The sequence below is a fragment of the Leuciscus leuciscus genome (genome assembly GCF_965113295.1).
Source record: "Leuciscus leuciscus genome assembly, chromosome: 20".
NCBI lineage: Eukaryota > Metazoa > Chordata > Actinopteri > Cypriniformes > Leuciscidae > Leuciscus > Leuciscus leuciscus.
In genome coordinates, this window is record NC_138744.1 from 7,758,827 (window position 1) to 7,776,308 (window position 17,482).

The 17,482-nt window shown below is 37.3% G+C and overlaps 1 protein-coding gene across 2 annotated transcripts in view; it reads left to right on the forward strand.

Moving 5' to 3' along the window:
• The window catches only part of rbms3 (RNA binding motif, single stranded interacting protein), a 140,468-nt gene that overhangs the window by 84,474 nt on the left and 38,512 nt on the right, over positions 1-17,482 (forward strand). For both annotated transcript variants that reach the window (XM_082149355.1, XM_082149354.1), the window contains exons 5-6: positions 13,497-13,654; positions 15,079-15,158. In XM_082149355.1, coding sequence (XP_082005481.1) covers positions 13,497-13,654; positions 15,079-15,158 — 238 coding nt within the window. The remainder of the gene's footprint in view (positions 1-13,496; positions 13,655-15,078; positions 15,159-17,482) is intronic.

Sequence of the window (17,482 nt, forward strand, 5' to 3'; positions counted from 1 at the left end):
CAAAATGTGCGAGAATGTGTAAAATTATGCACAATACGCGCAATCCCACGGCGAAATACAAGCCCTGTAACAGCAACCATATTCATCCAAAGCAAATAAAAATGAGTTAGTAAGGGGAGGCAGGTTTATGTGTCAACTCGCTGTCGGAGAGATGAGAGAGTGAGAATGCGCAGCTAGTAACGTGTATCTATTTTGCGGGGAATTAGTTGTGGATGCGTTTCATGTATCGAAAAATCTATATTTTTGACTACACTACATTGCACATTTCAGATGCCTTTGTAAAAGACTACAATTTAAAACTATATAGGCCTATTATATATAAAATTCAGCCAGCCAAAGTGGCTAGTAGGAGTGACTGCGTTGCACGCCACTGCTGAAATCCACCCTCATTTGGCGGGTTTGCGGGTGCTAATGTCAGTTTTCTAGCGGTCATTTTCTTCATTTAGTCAAGCAAATCTCAAGTCCCAAATTTGCAACTCGTGAGTAGGACAGATATATATATATTTGTTTATGAATGAATCCTTCTTTCGAATTGAATCTTTTTAATGAACCAGTTAATCTGATTTATAAAATATTGCCCTGAAAGATTCATTCAAGTTCCTGTTGGAGTGGTTAGCAAATCACTGAGAATACAGCATATTATAAATGGAAGCAAACAAGGGTCTAAGGCAAAGAAGTACAGTTTGTTCAATGAATCTCACTCGGTGTGTGTACTTGAGTTTGGATCTCTCTGATGAGGAAATGTTGACAATTTATTTTCACTAATATTGTTAGTGATTAAACATGTGTTGTGACTCAGGACCTTGAGATAGTCTGTCATATTCAACAAACTGTACTTTCATTCCTCACAGCATTACTTTCATTAGTGTCAAATAAAATACAGCATCCTCATTTACATCAACGCCCCCTAGATGATCATCCTCAGTAACCAGAATTTTGCTGTTATTGCGTTTGCATTTAATATTCATTATGTAAAAATAAGTCTAGTGTTCTTATACAATAAATTCCACAGTCATCAAAGACTCTTAGACCAACACACACACAAAGTAGGACTTTCCTCTGACTTCTGTTGTTTTAGAATGTGTTTTTTTCTGAGATAATTGTACTTTCTATATCCTATTCCTACCTGCACTCTCAACTTTATGCATTTTTAGATTTTCATTAAGACATTATTTAGTATGTTTATTAAGCTTCATTCCTTGTGGGGACAATTGGCTGCCTTAGGTGATTTCATGTTTTACTATCCTTGTGGAGATATTTTGCTCACAAACACACACACACACACACATACACACACACAATCCTGAATGGTTTAGCCAAAGTGGCTCTGCACATTTTCACAGCAAGAAACTGGGAAAATAGAAAAATCTCGATAGCATAACTCCAAAAAATAATCCCTTCTGTAAGAAAAAGCTATGATTCGCTTTAGGAAATCATTTCATTTAGATCTCCCGAACAAGCTTTGCTTTTTTGCTGGTGTCCCAGTAATACATCAAATAAACGGCCTCCCAGGGTCTCGTTTTTTAAATGTTCCCACATCTGTTCGTCAAGATGCCGCCGCTAAAGCCGCTTTCTGATGCAGTCCCTCACCCAGAGCTGTCAGAATGATTTCTGCCTTTTCTCGCTCTTCCCTCTATCTGTCCTACTCTCTTTTTATATTTATCTGGGAACATTTAGGGCATATTTTTAATGCTGAGCCTTATCCATGACTGCAGTTCAGTTTAGGGTCAAACATAGTCGTATACGCATTACATAGAACCATCTCTAGGTGGTAGTTCATAAAATTACCAACCCGCATTCAAATCTGTACTGTCTTATCAGGGATTTCACACTTTAGCTCTTTTCCAAAACCTAGTGATCCTTCTAAAGCTGCTTCCTAACTGAAATGAAGTTTTATAACTTAAAATGTCCTCCTCATTATACAAACAGAGCATATATTTAATTATGCTGCAAAACAGCTCATTTGTGTCAGTACAGACTTCAGAAGGATCCCAGCGTCAGGAAACAAGTGAAGGGTTTATTTTTAATGGTGTCGTAGGATTATGTTTGTTCTGAGCATTTGACTGCTGATTGTTTTGTAAACTAGGCACATTATAATGGAGAGTTCGCAAATATTTTTTTTTTGTAAGAGGAAGCAGCCAACTTTATTAAATCTCACAGCAGCTGTGCAATGGTTTAAATATAATGTGCAGTTTTTAAAAATGGTCTAATAATGGGGTTCATGCATTCCCGTCCTTGGAATGCGCCACTTCCGGTATTTTGCCGGTTAATCGGTAAATTGCAATCGAGGATTTTTTCGGAGGAAAAAATATTGTAGAATCACGACAGCCCTATAAAGTTGCTTACTTTTTACTTTTTCACCCTTTACGTTGAGAACGCACCTATGACGCTGCTCACAGAGGCAGCTATCTAGTTTGAACAAAGCATTTAACATTGGTGTCCAGTCAGACTCTAAACCTTATGGTTACAAAGAGACTAAATATCTGACGTTTTATCTTGCCGGTCTTACTGTTCTTTCTCTTTGTTTTTCCTGTTTTGTTTTGTTTAGTTTTTTCGAGATTGAGTTCTTTGAGATTGATTCAAGCTTTGCTGGCAGCCTGTGTTTGTTGCTACCCATAATTCACTGCTCTACCCCATGACATGCTGCTACAGCTCTGTGATGGATTACTCCAGACTAAATGCATCGCTAAAGACGCACACACATAGCCCTTTTGAATTGTTAACCAATTTTTGTGAAGCAGGTTAAACACACAAACATGCACTGAGCACAACACACCTAATCTTTTATAAACATTATACACCAAATTACATGCACAAATTCATCACACAAATGCAGTGAGTCACACAAACAACAAATATGGCCCCTCTGCTTGGGCCTCTTTAACAAGGTAATGCATCATAAATTCATTTGGCTCCCAGTAAACATTGTTGAAAAATGAGAGTGATGGATGGATGTCATGGGGAGGAGAGCCACGAGCTTCTGAGCGCCGCAGTATGTGTGTGTGCGAAAGAGAGACTGGTGCTCTGTTTCTAAACAGGACGTTTTTAGGGTATTGTAGGTGCGTTCCGGGTGTAAAGTCTGTCCCGATGGGTAAAAAACTTAATTATGCTGTCTTATAAGAGACCTTCACAGTGTCTGAAATTGTGTACTGTGTACTAGCGCACCTAGAGTGTGAACAGTTATTTTTTACAACATAAATGCATTTTCTGTTTTCCAGCTGAAGGAAATAACCTTTTAAATCCATTTTATGGGTTGGTACCAAGTGTTATTTTAGTATTATTTGTGTTCTATTATAGTTTGGTAACGCTTCAGATTACAGCCCACATTCAGTTTTCATTTTAATTTGTTTAATTTTTTATAATTTTGTCATTTAAAAAAAAATATTACTATTTAGGTTTAATTCGATTTTTTTATTGTTTTAGTTTAGTTTAAGTTTTGATTTATTTCCAGCTAGTAATTTTAATGCTTCAACCTTTCAAGGCACAATTTCTCATTTTTGTTTCGTTTTTTTGTTGTTGCACAAAATAAATATATATTTTATTTGATTTCAGCTTTATTTCAATTAACAAAAGTGTTTTTAATAGTTGTAGTTTTATTTAGTAATAATAGGGTGCTCCTGCCCTCCTGCTATGAAGAGAAAGTTGCAAACGTCAAGCGCATAAAACGTTCAATATTTTGTTGCAGTTTTCATTGTGACCACAATACCCACACTGGTTAAACTACAAAACAGCATTGAATAGTGAAGTGTGCGAAATGGGACATACCTTTTGTTTTCCACCATTACATTTGTGGAATTGTATTAAAAGCTTAAAAAGCTGAAAAATATTGTACATTACCGGTACATTGTTGAAACATTTGCCAACATTGTGAAACATTTATGGGTATTACATATGCTTAATAAGTCTTGGTTGTGACAAATACATTTTAAGAGTTAGGCAGTTATAGTTGACAGGATAACTTGCTGTGTTTTGTGTAAACGGGATTATGAATGAATGTACCATTGTTTGTCGCGCTGTCATTCTAATAGGCTATTCATCGTTCATCCTTTTCGATAAAGTGAAAAACTTCCTGTCCTGTTTTAAATGAAATGAAACATGTCTTACTGATGACAAAACGAATGAAGATCTCGCTCACTGAAACTTTTATTCAGGATTACAGCAAATGGCTTAGATTTAAAAAAGCAGCCGTTCACTATGTGCTTTCTTCTGAAACAGAGAATGCCACCACATTAACCCCATAAATGCAGAAGCAGAGGAAAGCAAATTTCAACTATTCCCAGTATAAATACTCATATCAAATGATCTGTAACAGACAAAGAAATAGTGACACATAGTAAAAAGATTGTTACTCACACTTGTGTTGTTATATTGCTGTCGGATCCAATGTAGCCGTCACTGCATCATCTTTTATTTTCAGTCTCCCTGATAAGCCTGCGCTGAACAGTGTCTTGTTTAAAAACGAATCTGCAGTAAAATGAAGCGAACAAACAAACTGTGTCTTACTGACGCGATCTGGAACTTTATTTAAAATAAAGTTCATCCACGCTTTCTTAATGTTAGGATCACATGGAAGGGAATGTAAAAACTGTTTTTTCTTGGCAATCCTCAGAGACATCTCTATCATTTTGTTGCTCGAGTAATCCTGTGTTTGCGTCTTTCCTGTATTTACTACTATATGACGTGCAAATCGGTGGGCGGGGCTAAAGAGGCAATGATGTAGAAGTATTCGTTGATCTGTTGATCTGTCGATCTTTCATCGCACTATTACGTCATGTGACAAATTCCAAAGCAAGTCCTTTTGGCAGCTTGTTTTCAACTAACAAGTTAGACTAACAAGGACGTTTTGAGTTCTGAAACGTACAGGATTTTTTATATTACAGTGACCTCTTATTTGCTAAAAGATCAAGGAAATTGGATTTCTCAATTACACCTGTGCACTTATGGAGTGCTATTCTGTGCTCAACAGTTGTTGCCTATGTAGCGCGGATCAGATCACTCACTGCATTAGGCAGCTTTCTATATAGGCAGTATATAGGCAGCGAGGGAGCTGACAAGGTTTTGGAACAGAGCTTGAGTTACTGTATAAATGGTTGTGGGTGATTGTACAGACATTGAGTCATACACATGTTTTCAGGTCATGGGCTGCTAATCTTTATGGTGGTCATTTAGCTGTGGAGAAACCCTTGAGAGAGAGAGGGGGAGTAGAAGAAAAAACACTATCTGAAATAAAAACAGCAGGAGAGAGAGAATAACCGGGCTGTAAAGTGTGATATCCCACCACAGCGACCATGCTGCTAGAGGAGACTAGCGTTTTCCATTTTGGGATTCAGCTGCGTTTGCACCGAAGACACTGACAGTCTCAGCACCTTTGCACCTTCAGCAACAATAAGACCTCACCTGGCGCACACACATACACATACTTTTTTTCAGCGGTATCTGTGCATGTTGAAGGATGTGAACACTTAAAATCCACTCTTACTGTTTTTTCATCATTTCCACTTGCAGTTGCAATTATCGCTGCCCATTTTTTTTCCCCCTCCATCCTCTTAAAATGAGGAGCAGCAGCCCCGATGCAGTGATTAACTCTAAATTGCAACAGCTGTTGATGGCAACTCCAATTAAGACTGCAGGCATCAATTTAGTGGCAATCTATGGCATTAGTGAGGTTTCATCTTTTACCAGCCCTGTTAACCACCCAATGGTGACAGAAGCCTGTCACTCAGGCCTGCAAATTACTCTGATTGTCAGAGAGAGTAGGTTGCTTTGGGGTGGCAGTCATGTGACATGATAGCATTTATGTGGCGCATATAAGGTAGTGCAGTAGTGAAAGATGTGGGGAAAGATGCGCTATCGTGTCCTTGAGCAAGACATTTATTATTTTATATTAAACTGGTTCTAAGTAAGACCCAGTGATCGCTTTCCAGCACTACCTTCTGGCTATGTTTAGGCATCATGTAAAGACATCATTTCAAGAGGGAATGAGATGGAAATGTATCACCCTGCTGGTTTAGTGACAAACGACTCTTTATATGGTCCCACTGTGTTAATCGAAAGATGGTATTGATTTTATCATTCGTTTTTAAACAACAGTCATTGTAACATCCTAATGGTTCTTCTAAGCCTTATATTCTTCCCCAACCCTCCCTTTGGCCTTTGCTGGCGGAGCTCCAACTAGAGCTCTCTGTCCCTATGGGCTAATCAGCTGAGCACAGGCCCGTTGGCTGGGCTGTTAGTTCTGGCTGTAATGTGTGTGAGCTTCCCAGCCCTGTTTAATCTCTACTTTCTCTGGAATGCTGATATTCTGAAGTGCTGCTCCAGTACCGTGGACCATCCCGAGTACAGTCCCGAAAGAAATATTGAGCATAGACAGCACGGACAGACCTTGGACACCTGTCTCAGACGTGCAATCCTCAGACTGGCTTATAGACAGTCCATGCAGATGCATTAGTTTGCATGAAAGGTTCCGCCCTTGACTTTGCCTCTCCTGCAGATAAAGTCTGTAATGAGACTCCTGGGCTCCAAACGGTTTAGATATTATTAAATATTTATGTTACGTTCATTAAGCATTTAAAAACTATTTATAGAGCCATCAGCAAGAGTGGCATGTTCCTTCATCAGTATCTGTGAGAATGAAGCATGTTTTTTTTTTTTTTTTTTTTTTGCTGAGCTCCTGTTAGAGAGAATTAAACAGAGCGTACTGACTGTTTCGTGACGATTAGAGCGGGACCAGAGCTGTCCGACAGGAGGCACAGAGGTCTAGGTGAAATGTGGATTGGTATGACATTCACAGATGCTTGCTGAAATCCCCATCGCTCAGTTCTGGGAAAGGCAGCAACAAGGACAGAATGAACTCTGGCTGTTTGTTGCACTGTGTTGTATGGAAAGATGTTTTTTTTTTCTTCTTTTTTTTTCTTAGTCCCTGTAGTGACAATAAACTTTTCTTTCTTTCTTTGTGTTTATTTTTTTTGGACTCTGCAGACCGGGAACACGCACTTTATGTAAGATCTACCTTGTTTTTTTGGGGGTTGGTTTGTATTTATATATACATTATATATATATATATATATGTGTGTGTGTGTATATATATACACATATGTATGTGTGTATATATATATATATATATATATATATATATATGTATACATATTATAAATACAAACAAAAAATTATAATAATAAATATGTTATTCCCTTTATTATTCCCCATTATTTATAATCTGCTTATTTATCTGCTCATGATAAAAACAATACAGAATTTCAGAATGTCAGTTTATTTATGTCATATTTTATAATATTCATTTATTCTCTAAATGTACTATATTTTAGAAAACTTTATTAACTTATTCTATTCCATACTATTAGAGTAAATATGATTTATATCTTGTTTTCTATTTTCTCTTTGACTACACTTTATTCTCTTCTGTCCAATTAGAATAAGATTTTTATTTTAACTTAATTGTATTCTGTTCAATTAGAGGAAACCTTTTATTTGTTATTTTGTTCTGTTCCTTTATATTCCTTTCAAATGCCTCCAAATAAGGAATCTGAACTAGGAATTGACTGTGTAGTGTTCTAACATTATGTAATAACATCACAGAGTGCAATGGCCATTTGTTTAATGTGTGTGTGTGTGTGTGTGTGTGTGTGTGTGTGTGTGTGTGTGTGTGTGTGTGTGTGTGTGTGTGTGTGTGTGTGTGTGTGTGTGTGTGTGTGTGTGTGTGTGTGTGTGTGTGTGTGTGTGTGTGTGTGTGTGTGTGTGTGTGTGTGTGTGTGTACAGGTTTGGCTGTACTTGTGAGGGCCAAATGTGCTCACTTATTCAGCTAAATATTGTGACAACCGACTAGCGAGGACATTTTTGGTCCTTGCTAGTTGAAAAGGCTTATAAATCAGCCAAAACATGTTTTTTACTTGAAGTTTATTTCTGTGAGGGTTGTGGTTAGGGGTAGGGTTTGGTTTGGTTTAGGCAATAGAAAATACCATTTACCTGATATAAAATCATGGAATACTGAAATGTATACTTCACTAATATAGTGCAACAATCATGAGTGTACTGTATGTGTGTGTGAACAGTTGCTCACGTGTTCTCAGTCCTCTGATGAGTTACTTGTACTGTATAAGTAACTTGAAAAACTAGACACACATTATCTCTCTGTGGATTTAATTTGTTTTGCCCATCATCCATAACCATTAAACTGTCTCATTTTGGATTTCAAAGGCAACATCTAAGGAGTGTAATATGATCAGTTTGGTATCTCTGTTCAGCATGACCTAGACAAAACCACTTTTCATACTGTAAGGTGAAAAACATTAGAGCTTACATAGAGAGAGAGAGAGAGAGCGCTGGATCTTGTGTCCTCAGGTTATGATGGAGACCCACATACATATGTTCATCTAATGTTTCAAAACAGAACCAGAGGAACAAAAACATGGCCTTGTCCCCCATACTGAATCATTTTGGAAGCATACCGATCCTTGAAGGTATATATCACACACACACACACACACACACACACACAGCTCTGTTTTCAGTTTTGTTCGGAGCCTGAAGGAAGGGCCGGTGTTTTCATTTCATATTCATAAATCATTCATACATCTCACAGCGTCCGTCCTTTAGAAAATCAGCCCCTTGTCTTTATATTGAGATTCCAAATGTATTTTCTCATCCACATCACAGACGTAATGCCCCTGCCTGTCACTCTTCCACAGCTCTCAGGTTTGACGAGAGTGACACATTTATGAGATATTTTCACTAAGCGCTTATTCTTTTGTATTTCTTAGGCTTTGGCTCTAATACAATTAAATAGATGTTTTAGCCTAATAAAGAGGGTGGAGTACCACTGTGATGTGGATAACCCCTTTAAAGTAAAGGTATTTCCAGAATAACCCTAAACCACGTCTTTTGGGATTCAGTTTTAAACCTTAACGTTTTTTTAAATGGATATGTTAGATAATATCAACATATACTGGTGTTAATCTGTGATTTTATTGCCATCTAAATTGGAAATGTCAATATTTTTCCCATCTCTTAGGAGAAAATTATGAGCTACAGTTTCTTTCCATATCCAGTCTCGCCACAACATAATCTCATTATTATTCATGGGCATTTAACTTTTGTATTTTTTTAGAGAAATTAATACATTTATTCACCAAGGATGTAGTCAATTGTACAAAAAACTAAACACATTTAAGACATATAGGGCCAGATTTACTAATAGCTTGTGCCAATGCAAACCCTCCTTTGGCGTTAAAAAAATAAATACTGACAGAATTTACTAAAGACATGCAGTGAAAAATTAGCACGGAAAAGGCGTGGACACGGTTATTTTTGCGGTTGACCTTATTGCATATGCATTTGTAGGAGTTTCCCTTTCAGATGCAAAATTTATGGGAGGACAGTATTTAAATGAATCATGCAAGGTGATTTACTAAGGTTTGCGCTAGTCAATTTACTGCATCTCTTAATCTTGCAAAATATTACCATTTCAAATAAATGTTCTTTTGAACACTCTATTCATTAAAAGAATCATGAAAAAAAATGTGTCATGGTTTCCAAGAAAAAATTTTATGCAGCACAACTGTTTTCAACATTGATAATAATAAGAAATGGAAAATGGATAATGTGACACTGAAAACTGCAGTATTGGCTGCTGAAAATGCAGCTTTGTCTTAAAGAAATAAAGTACACTTTAAAATATATTAAAATAGAAATCAGCTCTTTTAATTTTTTATCAGTTATAAAAAATCCAGTAGTGTATGTGCAGTTTTAGGGAAGTATAAATGTTTCAGAATACTCTGTCTTTCTTAAGATTGCATTAGTCACTTCTGCAACTCTGTCCCCTGCATGATAGTCATCCAAATGCATGAGTTTTATCACTAAGGACTAGGAGCCATACAAATAGTTATTTTATGGATGTCACCTTGAGAAACAATTACCTTCCGAATAGGGCTTTATATGCTGTTGTTTGCTTAAACTTTCCATGATTAAATATTTTAACTTTTTATTATTTCTTATTAACATTTTATGGTTTTATTATTTAGTTTAATAACAGTTTTATATATTGTACAAACCTTTTCTCGTCTATACAGTAGTGGTCATTTTGGAGCGGTTTTAAGTTTTAATAATGTCGCCGGTTGCAATGCCCTGCGTGGGGTGTTCAATAACCCGTTTGGATCTCAGCCAGGGAATGTGAGTATAGAGAACATCTGGTGTGTGAGGAGATATCATAAAGCAACTACAGTTGCTCTTTTAATCACTTTCACTTAATAAAAGAGTGATGGGCTCCTGCAGGGATGGGCCTCACACTTCACAAATGGAATATTTGCACACACGCTCATATGTCAGATAACTCCTTAACTCACCAGCAGGTCGCCGTCATTCTCTGCTGGCCCACCAACACTTTCTGTTTTTGATTCTTTTTCTCTCACTCTGGTTCTGTTATAGATTCACAGCCCATCCCGTCTGGATGTTTTCTTTCGCAGTGGTTACTACACCTCAAGAATGAGGTGGTCTTAGAAAGTTTGCTAGTTTTTTTATAATAAATATACAATGCGTTCTTTAAAAATGATTTTTTTTTATTAAAAAAAATAAAACATTACAAAAAGTTGTTAATTAAATTAAGTTTATTTATTTGTTTGTTTATTTATTTGGATCCCCATTAGCTATGCCCAAGAGCACCGCTAGTCTTCCTGGGGTCCACACAACAAAAAAACAACAAAAAAAAACAACTTCCATAAAGCATTAAAAAATACTCTCAATAACGAATCCAAAACTAACACACTTAGCATAGCCTATATTCAACATTACAACAATCTGTGAATGTACAAAAAAAGGTCTAAGCAGCACCAGGTCTAACACTTATAATGCATCAATCCAAGTGTGCCTGTACCTGTTATTTTAATTAATGATAATGGTCGAAAATTCCATGTTTTCATTGCCCTATATACTACTGTACGTTTAAGGAAATTAGTTTTTGCTTTGGGGATTGAAAATCTGCCTGTCCACTGGCATATGTACATGACTTTAAGGCCCTGTTTGCACCTGGTATGTAGATGTGTTTTGGTCGATTGAGTAGACACAAGGAGACGCATCCTCGTTTACACCTGGCATTTCGAGAAATTCGGTCTAATGCGTTTTCACCTCTGGAGGTGGTTGAAAGTGGACAAGCTCAAAACGTTTTAGACTCTGTTTACACATGTATTCAGTGTGGTCCACTTGTGATCCGATCGACAACAACACATCTTAATACCAGGTGTAAACAGGGCCTAAATTGCATTTTAATTGATTGTACCAATCCAATGGAATTTTAAACTGTAAAATATTTCATGTTGCTTGTAAAATTTCTTCAATCATCCGGTCTTCCACTTTCAACCAATTAAGATGGAGATGCTGTTAAAGGGATACTTCAGGATTTAGCATTAAACTTTGTATTAGTAGAAAACCTGTAGTATTTTCGAATTACCGTGCTTTCCACCCTCATATCCCCCTGAGACAAGAGATTTATGTATTTTTTGTCTGGAAAAAATCCTCAGATGACGCAAAAATCGTCATTTTGCGTCATCGGAGGATTTTCTGGCCAGAGGCTAAAGACTACAGCCAGTAGAAGGCGTTGTTCCGCATGTTTTCAGGCCGCCCATAGAGGGTGGGATCTCACTCACAGAATGTACACAGTGTCAGACGTCTTTCTTTGGAAGCTAAGCTAGCAGGCTTTTGTTCTGTGGAGAAAGCTGAGTAGTAGGGGTTACCATCCTCTTTTTCCCGGACTTGTCCGGCGGGCGAGATCGTTCAAAATGTCCGGGATTCGGCTTTTGCTTTCTGCAGTCGCCATTCATTGTTTACATGCACACCTTTTGTTTCAATCTAACTGAATTCATTCCGATTGGTGAATCTGAATGTAGTGTTTACATGAACGCTAAACAAGTGATCGGTTGATGTGCGTTTTACCATTGCTAAGAAAATTCCCACTCCTCCGTGAGAGATGCGAGACCGGCGCGTCTCAGTAATGACGCCACCGGCCTCGCGCCGTTCTCCCGCGGCCGACAGCCTCGTCCTGCTCGCCACAGTAAACATAATGAATGGCGACTGTAGAACGCAAAAGCCGAATCCCGGACATTTTGGGCGATCTCGAAATCCCTGGCAAACTCATCACGGAGTCTCACTAGTAGCCAAGCCTTGTTTTCAACTGCGCTCTCTTACCGGTAGGCGTGGCTTGGGAGTGGCCTCCTAGGGCAGGGAAGCAAGTGCATTCTGGGAGTTGTTGTCTTTCAGCCACATAAGCCAAAAATACATTTTCTGGCTTTTCTCAGTCTAGAAAGCTCCAAATTCAAAAATTTCTTCACATTTCTTCTACATAAATTACCTATTTTAAATACACATTCATCTTTCCAGAGGTGAAGTATCCCTTTAATATTTGTGCCATCAAACAGACATCGGAGAGCCAGTAAATGTCTTGACATGGACTCATATATACTTCTTCGGAGTACTTATTTGATGTTACAGTACAATTTTTTACAAGTTTGAGATTAAATATGATTTAATTTTATTGTTTTATTTCAAGCTGTAATTTGGTCAAATTATACAATATGATTTAATTTTATTGTTTTATTTCAAGCTGTAATTCGGTCAAATTATACAAAAAACTTTACAATGGGAATGCAGGCATTCATTTATATTTATAATGGATATATTATAATGAAGTAATTGAGGAATACTAAGAAGGTTTATGTCTAACTTTATAAAATGAATGAGGAGGAGTGTAGTGAATGACGTCCCGGGTCACTAAAGACCAGAGGTATTAATTTAAGTGTTAATGGATATGCCATTTCTTGGTCCAGATTTGTTATTTTTAATGATTTTCTTCTTCGCATTTTAACTTGGGCTTCAAAGAGACAAATGCAGTATGTTCTCTTAGTGTGCTAGTGCTTTAATGCTGCTCATTTTGGTCTTTGCGCACACACACACCCTTCTACAACCACCATCCAGTGTCTGTATCGTGTGCTCTGTCCTCTCAGACCCCCATTAGCCATCCACAATGTGTCTCTAGAAGAGGCCATCAACACCAGTGCGTGAGTGAGAGACAGGTAGTGATGTATCCAGTTAAGGCCCTCCAGCATCTTGTGGTTTTCATTTAAACATAGCTTTCAGCTTTAACAGCTCACTCTTTCTCTTTCCTCACCATCCTGGGTTATCATGCCGCCCATTGCAGCATGGAAGATTAGACCAAAATACTCCTAGGATGTCTGTGATCTCAGAAAGACATTTCAAAGTTTTGTCTGAGACACTTTGTAGCAAGTAAACAAGGCATTTCCACCTGTCTCAGATTTTTGCACCCCTAGTCAATTGATATGTCACTCAGAAGGCCACGTCCTGACTATTTGGGTTGTTTTGTCCCGGATAAGCTGCAACTGGAGTTTATGCCTATAATTTAAAATCTGAATATGTGCGACTACATCATGATTTCTAATGTCAGATTGTGTGTGTGTGTGTGTTTTCTCCACAGCAACAAGAACAGGACCCCACTAACTTGTACATCTCGAACCTCCCGGTTTCAATGGATGAACAAGAGCTGGAGAACATGCTGAAGCCTTTCGGACATGTCATCTCCACACGGATACTCCGAGACGCCAACGGGGTCAGTCGAGGGGTCGGTTTCGCCAGGTAACCTTGACAACCAACCCTCTCTTTGGCTCATCCAAGACTAGACAGCGTTTGTTCAAGAGGGCATATATAAAAACATCCCTTTCCCTGCTTCCCTCCCCCTTGTGTGGCACGTGTGGGGTGGGTTGGCTGGTTTTCAGGGTCACTGGCTGTGTAAGAGATCCCAGCAGAGGCTGTGTGTGTATATGTGTGTGTGTGCAATTGTGCCAGCCAGGCAATTAGCCGTTCAGCCATGATTGGGTGAGCAGAGCTGAATGGGGCCGCACAGAGGAGAGGAGCCACTCCAGAGAGCACAGACTAAATCAAGACTCCCAGCAGCCCGAAACAAACACTATATTACACCCCTGCCGTTCTTTATCTTCCCTCTCTCACTCTTTCTATCCCTCTCCATTCATTCTCGAAATTAACATATAAGGATGTTTCTTCAATTACAGGAGTTTTAATGTCCCTGAGGTTAATACTAATAGATTTCAACTTTTTAGATAGATAGATAGATAGATAGATAGATAGATAGATAGATAGATAGATAGATAGATAGATCACATTAAAACTTTGAACTTTTTATCATGCCTTTATCACTTATTTTGGATTATTATATTTATCAATTTATAAAATTTGTATTGGTTTACCCTTGACTTAGACACAGATCTTCAATCTTAAACAAAATTCTGTATAGAAATATTAATTAATGATTTAAAATAAAATCTATTTTATATTCTTTAAATATGTTCTAAACATAGTCAAATAAACATGACATATTGATTGATTTATTGATTGATTGATTGATTGATTGATTGATTGATTGATATTCCATCATATTTTTGGTCCAAAAGTGATTGTACTTGTTTATCAATGAGACAACAATTTACATGATTTACATGAAATATGAGACATGTAATATGTAAAGAAAACATGACAGAATATTTTTGCTTTGCATAATTTCTTATCAAGCTGTAGCTATACACTTGTCAAATTATTAAAAATGTGAAGCTATTATTAAACTGTATTTGTTATACATAAAAAGCTAGCCATGAGGTAAAGGAGTCATACACTACATAATGTTGTCTAACAAAATCAAAATACATAATTTGAAATATGGTGGAAATTACATTTGTTGATTCAGAAACATGATGGCTGATTCGTAGAAACAAATATTTCCTTTGATGCATCTACTGTATGTCCACTGTTGGTCATTGTTATAGACAAATTAAACTGTTGAGAGAATGAAAAGTGTGTTTTAATATAGAATGTTCTATATGTCCACAGGGCCAAAAATGTCCATACTTAAAGAAACAGTCATAAAGCAGAGTTTTAAAAAGCTAAATCTGTTCAGTTGTCAATGTTTTCACTGCAGTCATGACCGATGACTTTAATTCTGATTGCCTAATGCTGTGTGTTTCTTTTTGTTTCTCTTTCTGTCTCAGAATGGAGTCCACTGAGAAATGTGATGTGGTGATTCAACATTTCAACGGAAAGTTCCTCAAAACCCCACCAGGAGTACCAGGCAAGTGTCAACAATACAGTGTGTTCTAACAACATTACATCCTAACCAGGTGCAAAGCGACAAAGTGACAATCATCAGGACATTTTGTTGCCCACTTGGTGTCTGTTTTCACAGCTCCATCCACAGTAAAATCTCATTGCTCTGAGGTCTCTCTCCATATAGCTGTATATTAAAGGAATAGTTCAGCCAAAATGACAGTTCTGTCATCATCTACTTGCTCTCATGTTATTTCAAACCCACATGAGTAAATGACAGAAATACATTTTTTAATGAACTGTGCCTTTAATATTAAATATGTTCTGATTTTCTGATATTGACAGCATAATTACACCTGTATAGCTCTCTGCTGAGCTTTATATATTAGAATACTAAACCTCCAAGTACAACGCGATCCAAACCTCTAGTGTGAGGAAGTACACGTCCCCCAATTTGAGTCGCTCTGCTCATCAGCTTCATATGACAGGATCTGATTTATAGGTTGATTAAGGTTTAATTTAAGCCTGATGTGCCAGAAGAAAACAGTTCCCACAGGGCAGCAGAATGTGCTGCATATACTAGCGACAAACATTTATAATGAAGATAGCATTTAGAACACATTTAACTTGCATTACTTGACATATTTCAGAGTGATACAGAATATTAGTGAGGTATGATGTGGGGCGAGACTTGATTTTATCTATCCGCATTGAATTGAATTGTGAAAATTGGGCTATGATATTACTGGTTATTATTCAAAAATAATTTCAAAGGCCAAATGTGTCTGCAGATAGATTTTTCTTTAATAGAATATTCTGGGTTCTGAACAAGTTTAATTTACAGCATTTGTGGCATAATGTTGATTACAACAAAAATGTCCACCTGTCCTTCCTTTTATTTAAAAAAAAAAAAGCTAAAATTGGTGAATGGGGAATTGGTGAAATTGGTATAGCCACAAGAAGTGAATCTGTTTATATAATTTTTAAGGTGGAAAATTTGATTACTAACTAATTTATTCAAATTTCATAACATTGTTGCTATGACAACGTACAGTAATAAGTATCAAATAAGACAAGTTTTATCCAAAAATGGTCCCAATTCACTTTTCATTATAAGTACATTTTTGCTTATTTGAAAGAAAATGAGGGGGAGATCATCTAAAAGTACTTTCCATGGTAATCAACATTATACCACAAATGCTGTCGATTGAGCTTATTTTGTATTCAACTCAGTTTTTTTTTTAAGTAACACTCATCAGTAATGCACAAAACGACCGGAGACATTTATTAAGAAAGTAAATTCTGATTTCATGTCGCCTTTAAAAGCGACAAATGCTTTATATCACAGACGCCCACAAAAATAATGTGTAAACAGTGTTGTTTAATGGGGTAGTTTTGCAAAGCTCAGGGTATTTTCCTCAGTAATGTGCTTGGTGTTTGTTCCCCTGCTGTCGCGGAGCTTTCTTGTTTCCTTTAGAGGAAGGGAAAGGCGAGAGCTGGAGAGGTTAAGGTGGATGAGAGAGAGAATGTGTGATTTCTGTTGGATGCAGTATGTTCGTGTGTGTGTGTCTGTTTTCTGTTTGAAGGAGACATAGGCAGAGGGCTTGGAGGGGGGTGTAAAAGCAACTGACAAGACAGAGAGAGAGAATAGGAAGAGAGAGATTGGAGAGGGCAGCCTGCAACTCTGGCAGTTGCTGTGTGATTTGTGGGGTGTAGCGTGAGGCTCGGTGTCAGACCCAAAGACAGAGGGATGATGGATGACTTCATCTATACCTCTCTCTCTCTTAAAGGCTCTCTCTCTGTCTTTTCTCAGTACTAACAGACTCCTGGCCAACTCGGTCTTGTCTTTACCTTTACACTTTGTTTTAACCTGGTGAACGTGATAAAGCGACAAGCGATAAAAATATCTTCCATGCAAATCTGAATTGTTCCTTTCCAGCTGCGACCGTGACAAGCAGTGAGCATTTTTTCAGTCACTTGGTTTCTATTTCTGCAGTGTCACATGATGCTCAAGAAACATTTCTTATAATTATCAGTGTTGAAAACATAAGACTACTGGATCATTTGAGGGTGTTGAGGGTGAAGTTAATTAGATCAAACAATTCATCAAAATGATTAGACTTAAAAAAAAATGTAAAAACGCATTTGCAAATCATATATCGCTACATCTCTCATGAACATGCCAAAGAGAGTGAAAACCTATGGAAGTAAAATAATGTCAAATGTTTTTGAAATAAAAAGCCTGTTGAATTGCACTACTTGAAAAAAAAAATAGGCATTGCATTAACCATGCTTGCATTTTAATGCATTGTATTTTTAGGGCTTGCATTTTTATGGGCTGAAATTCAA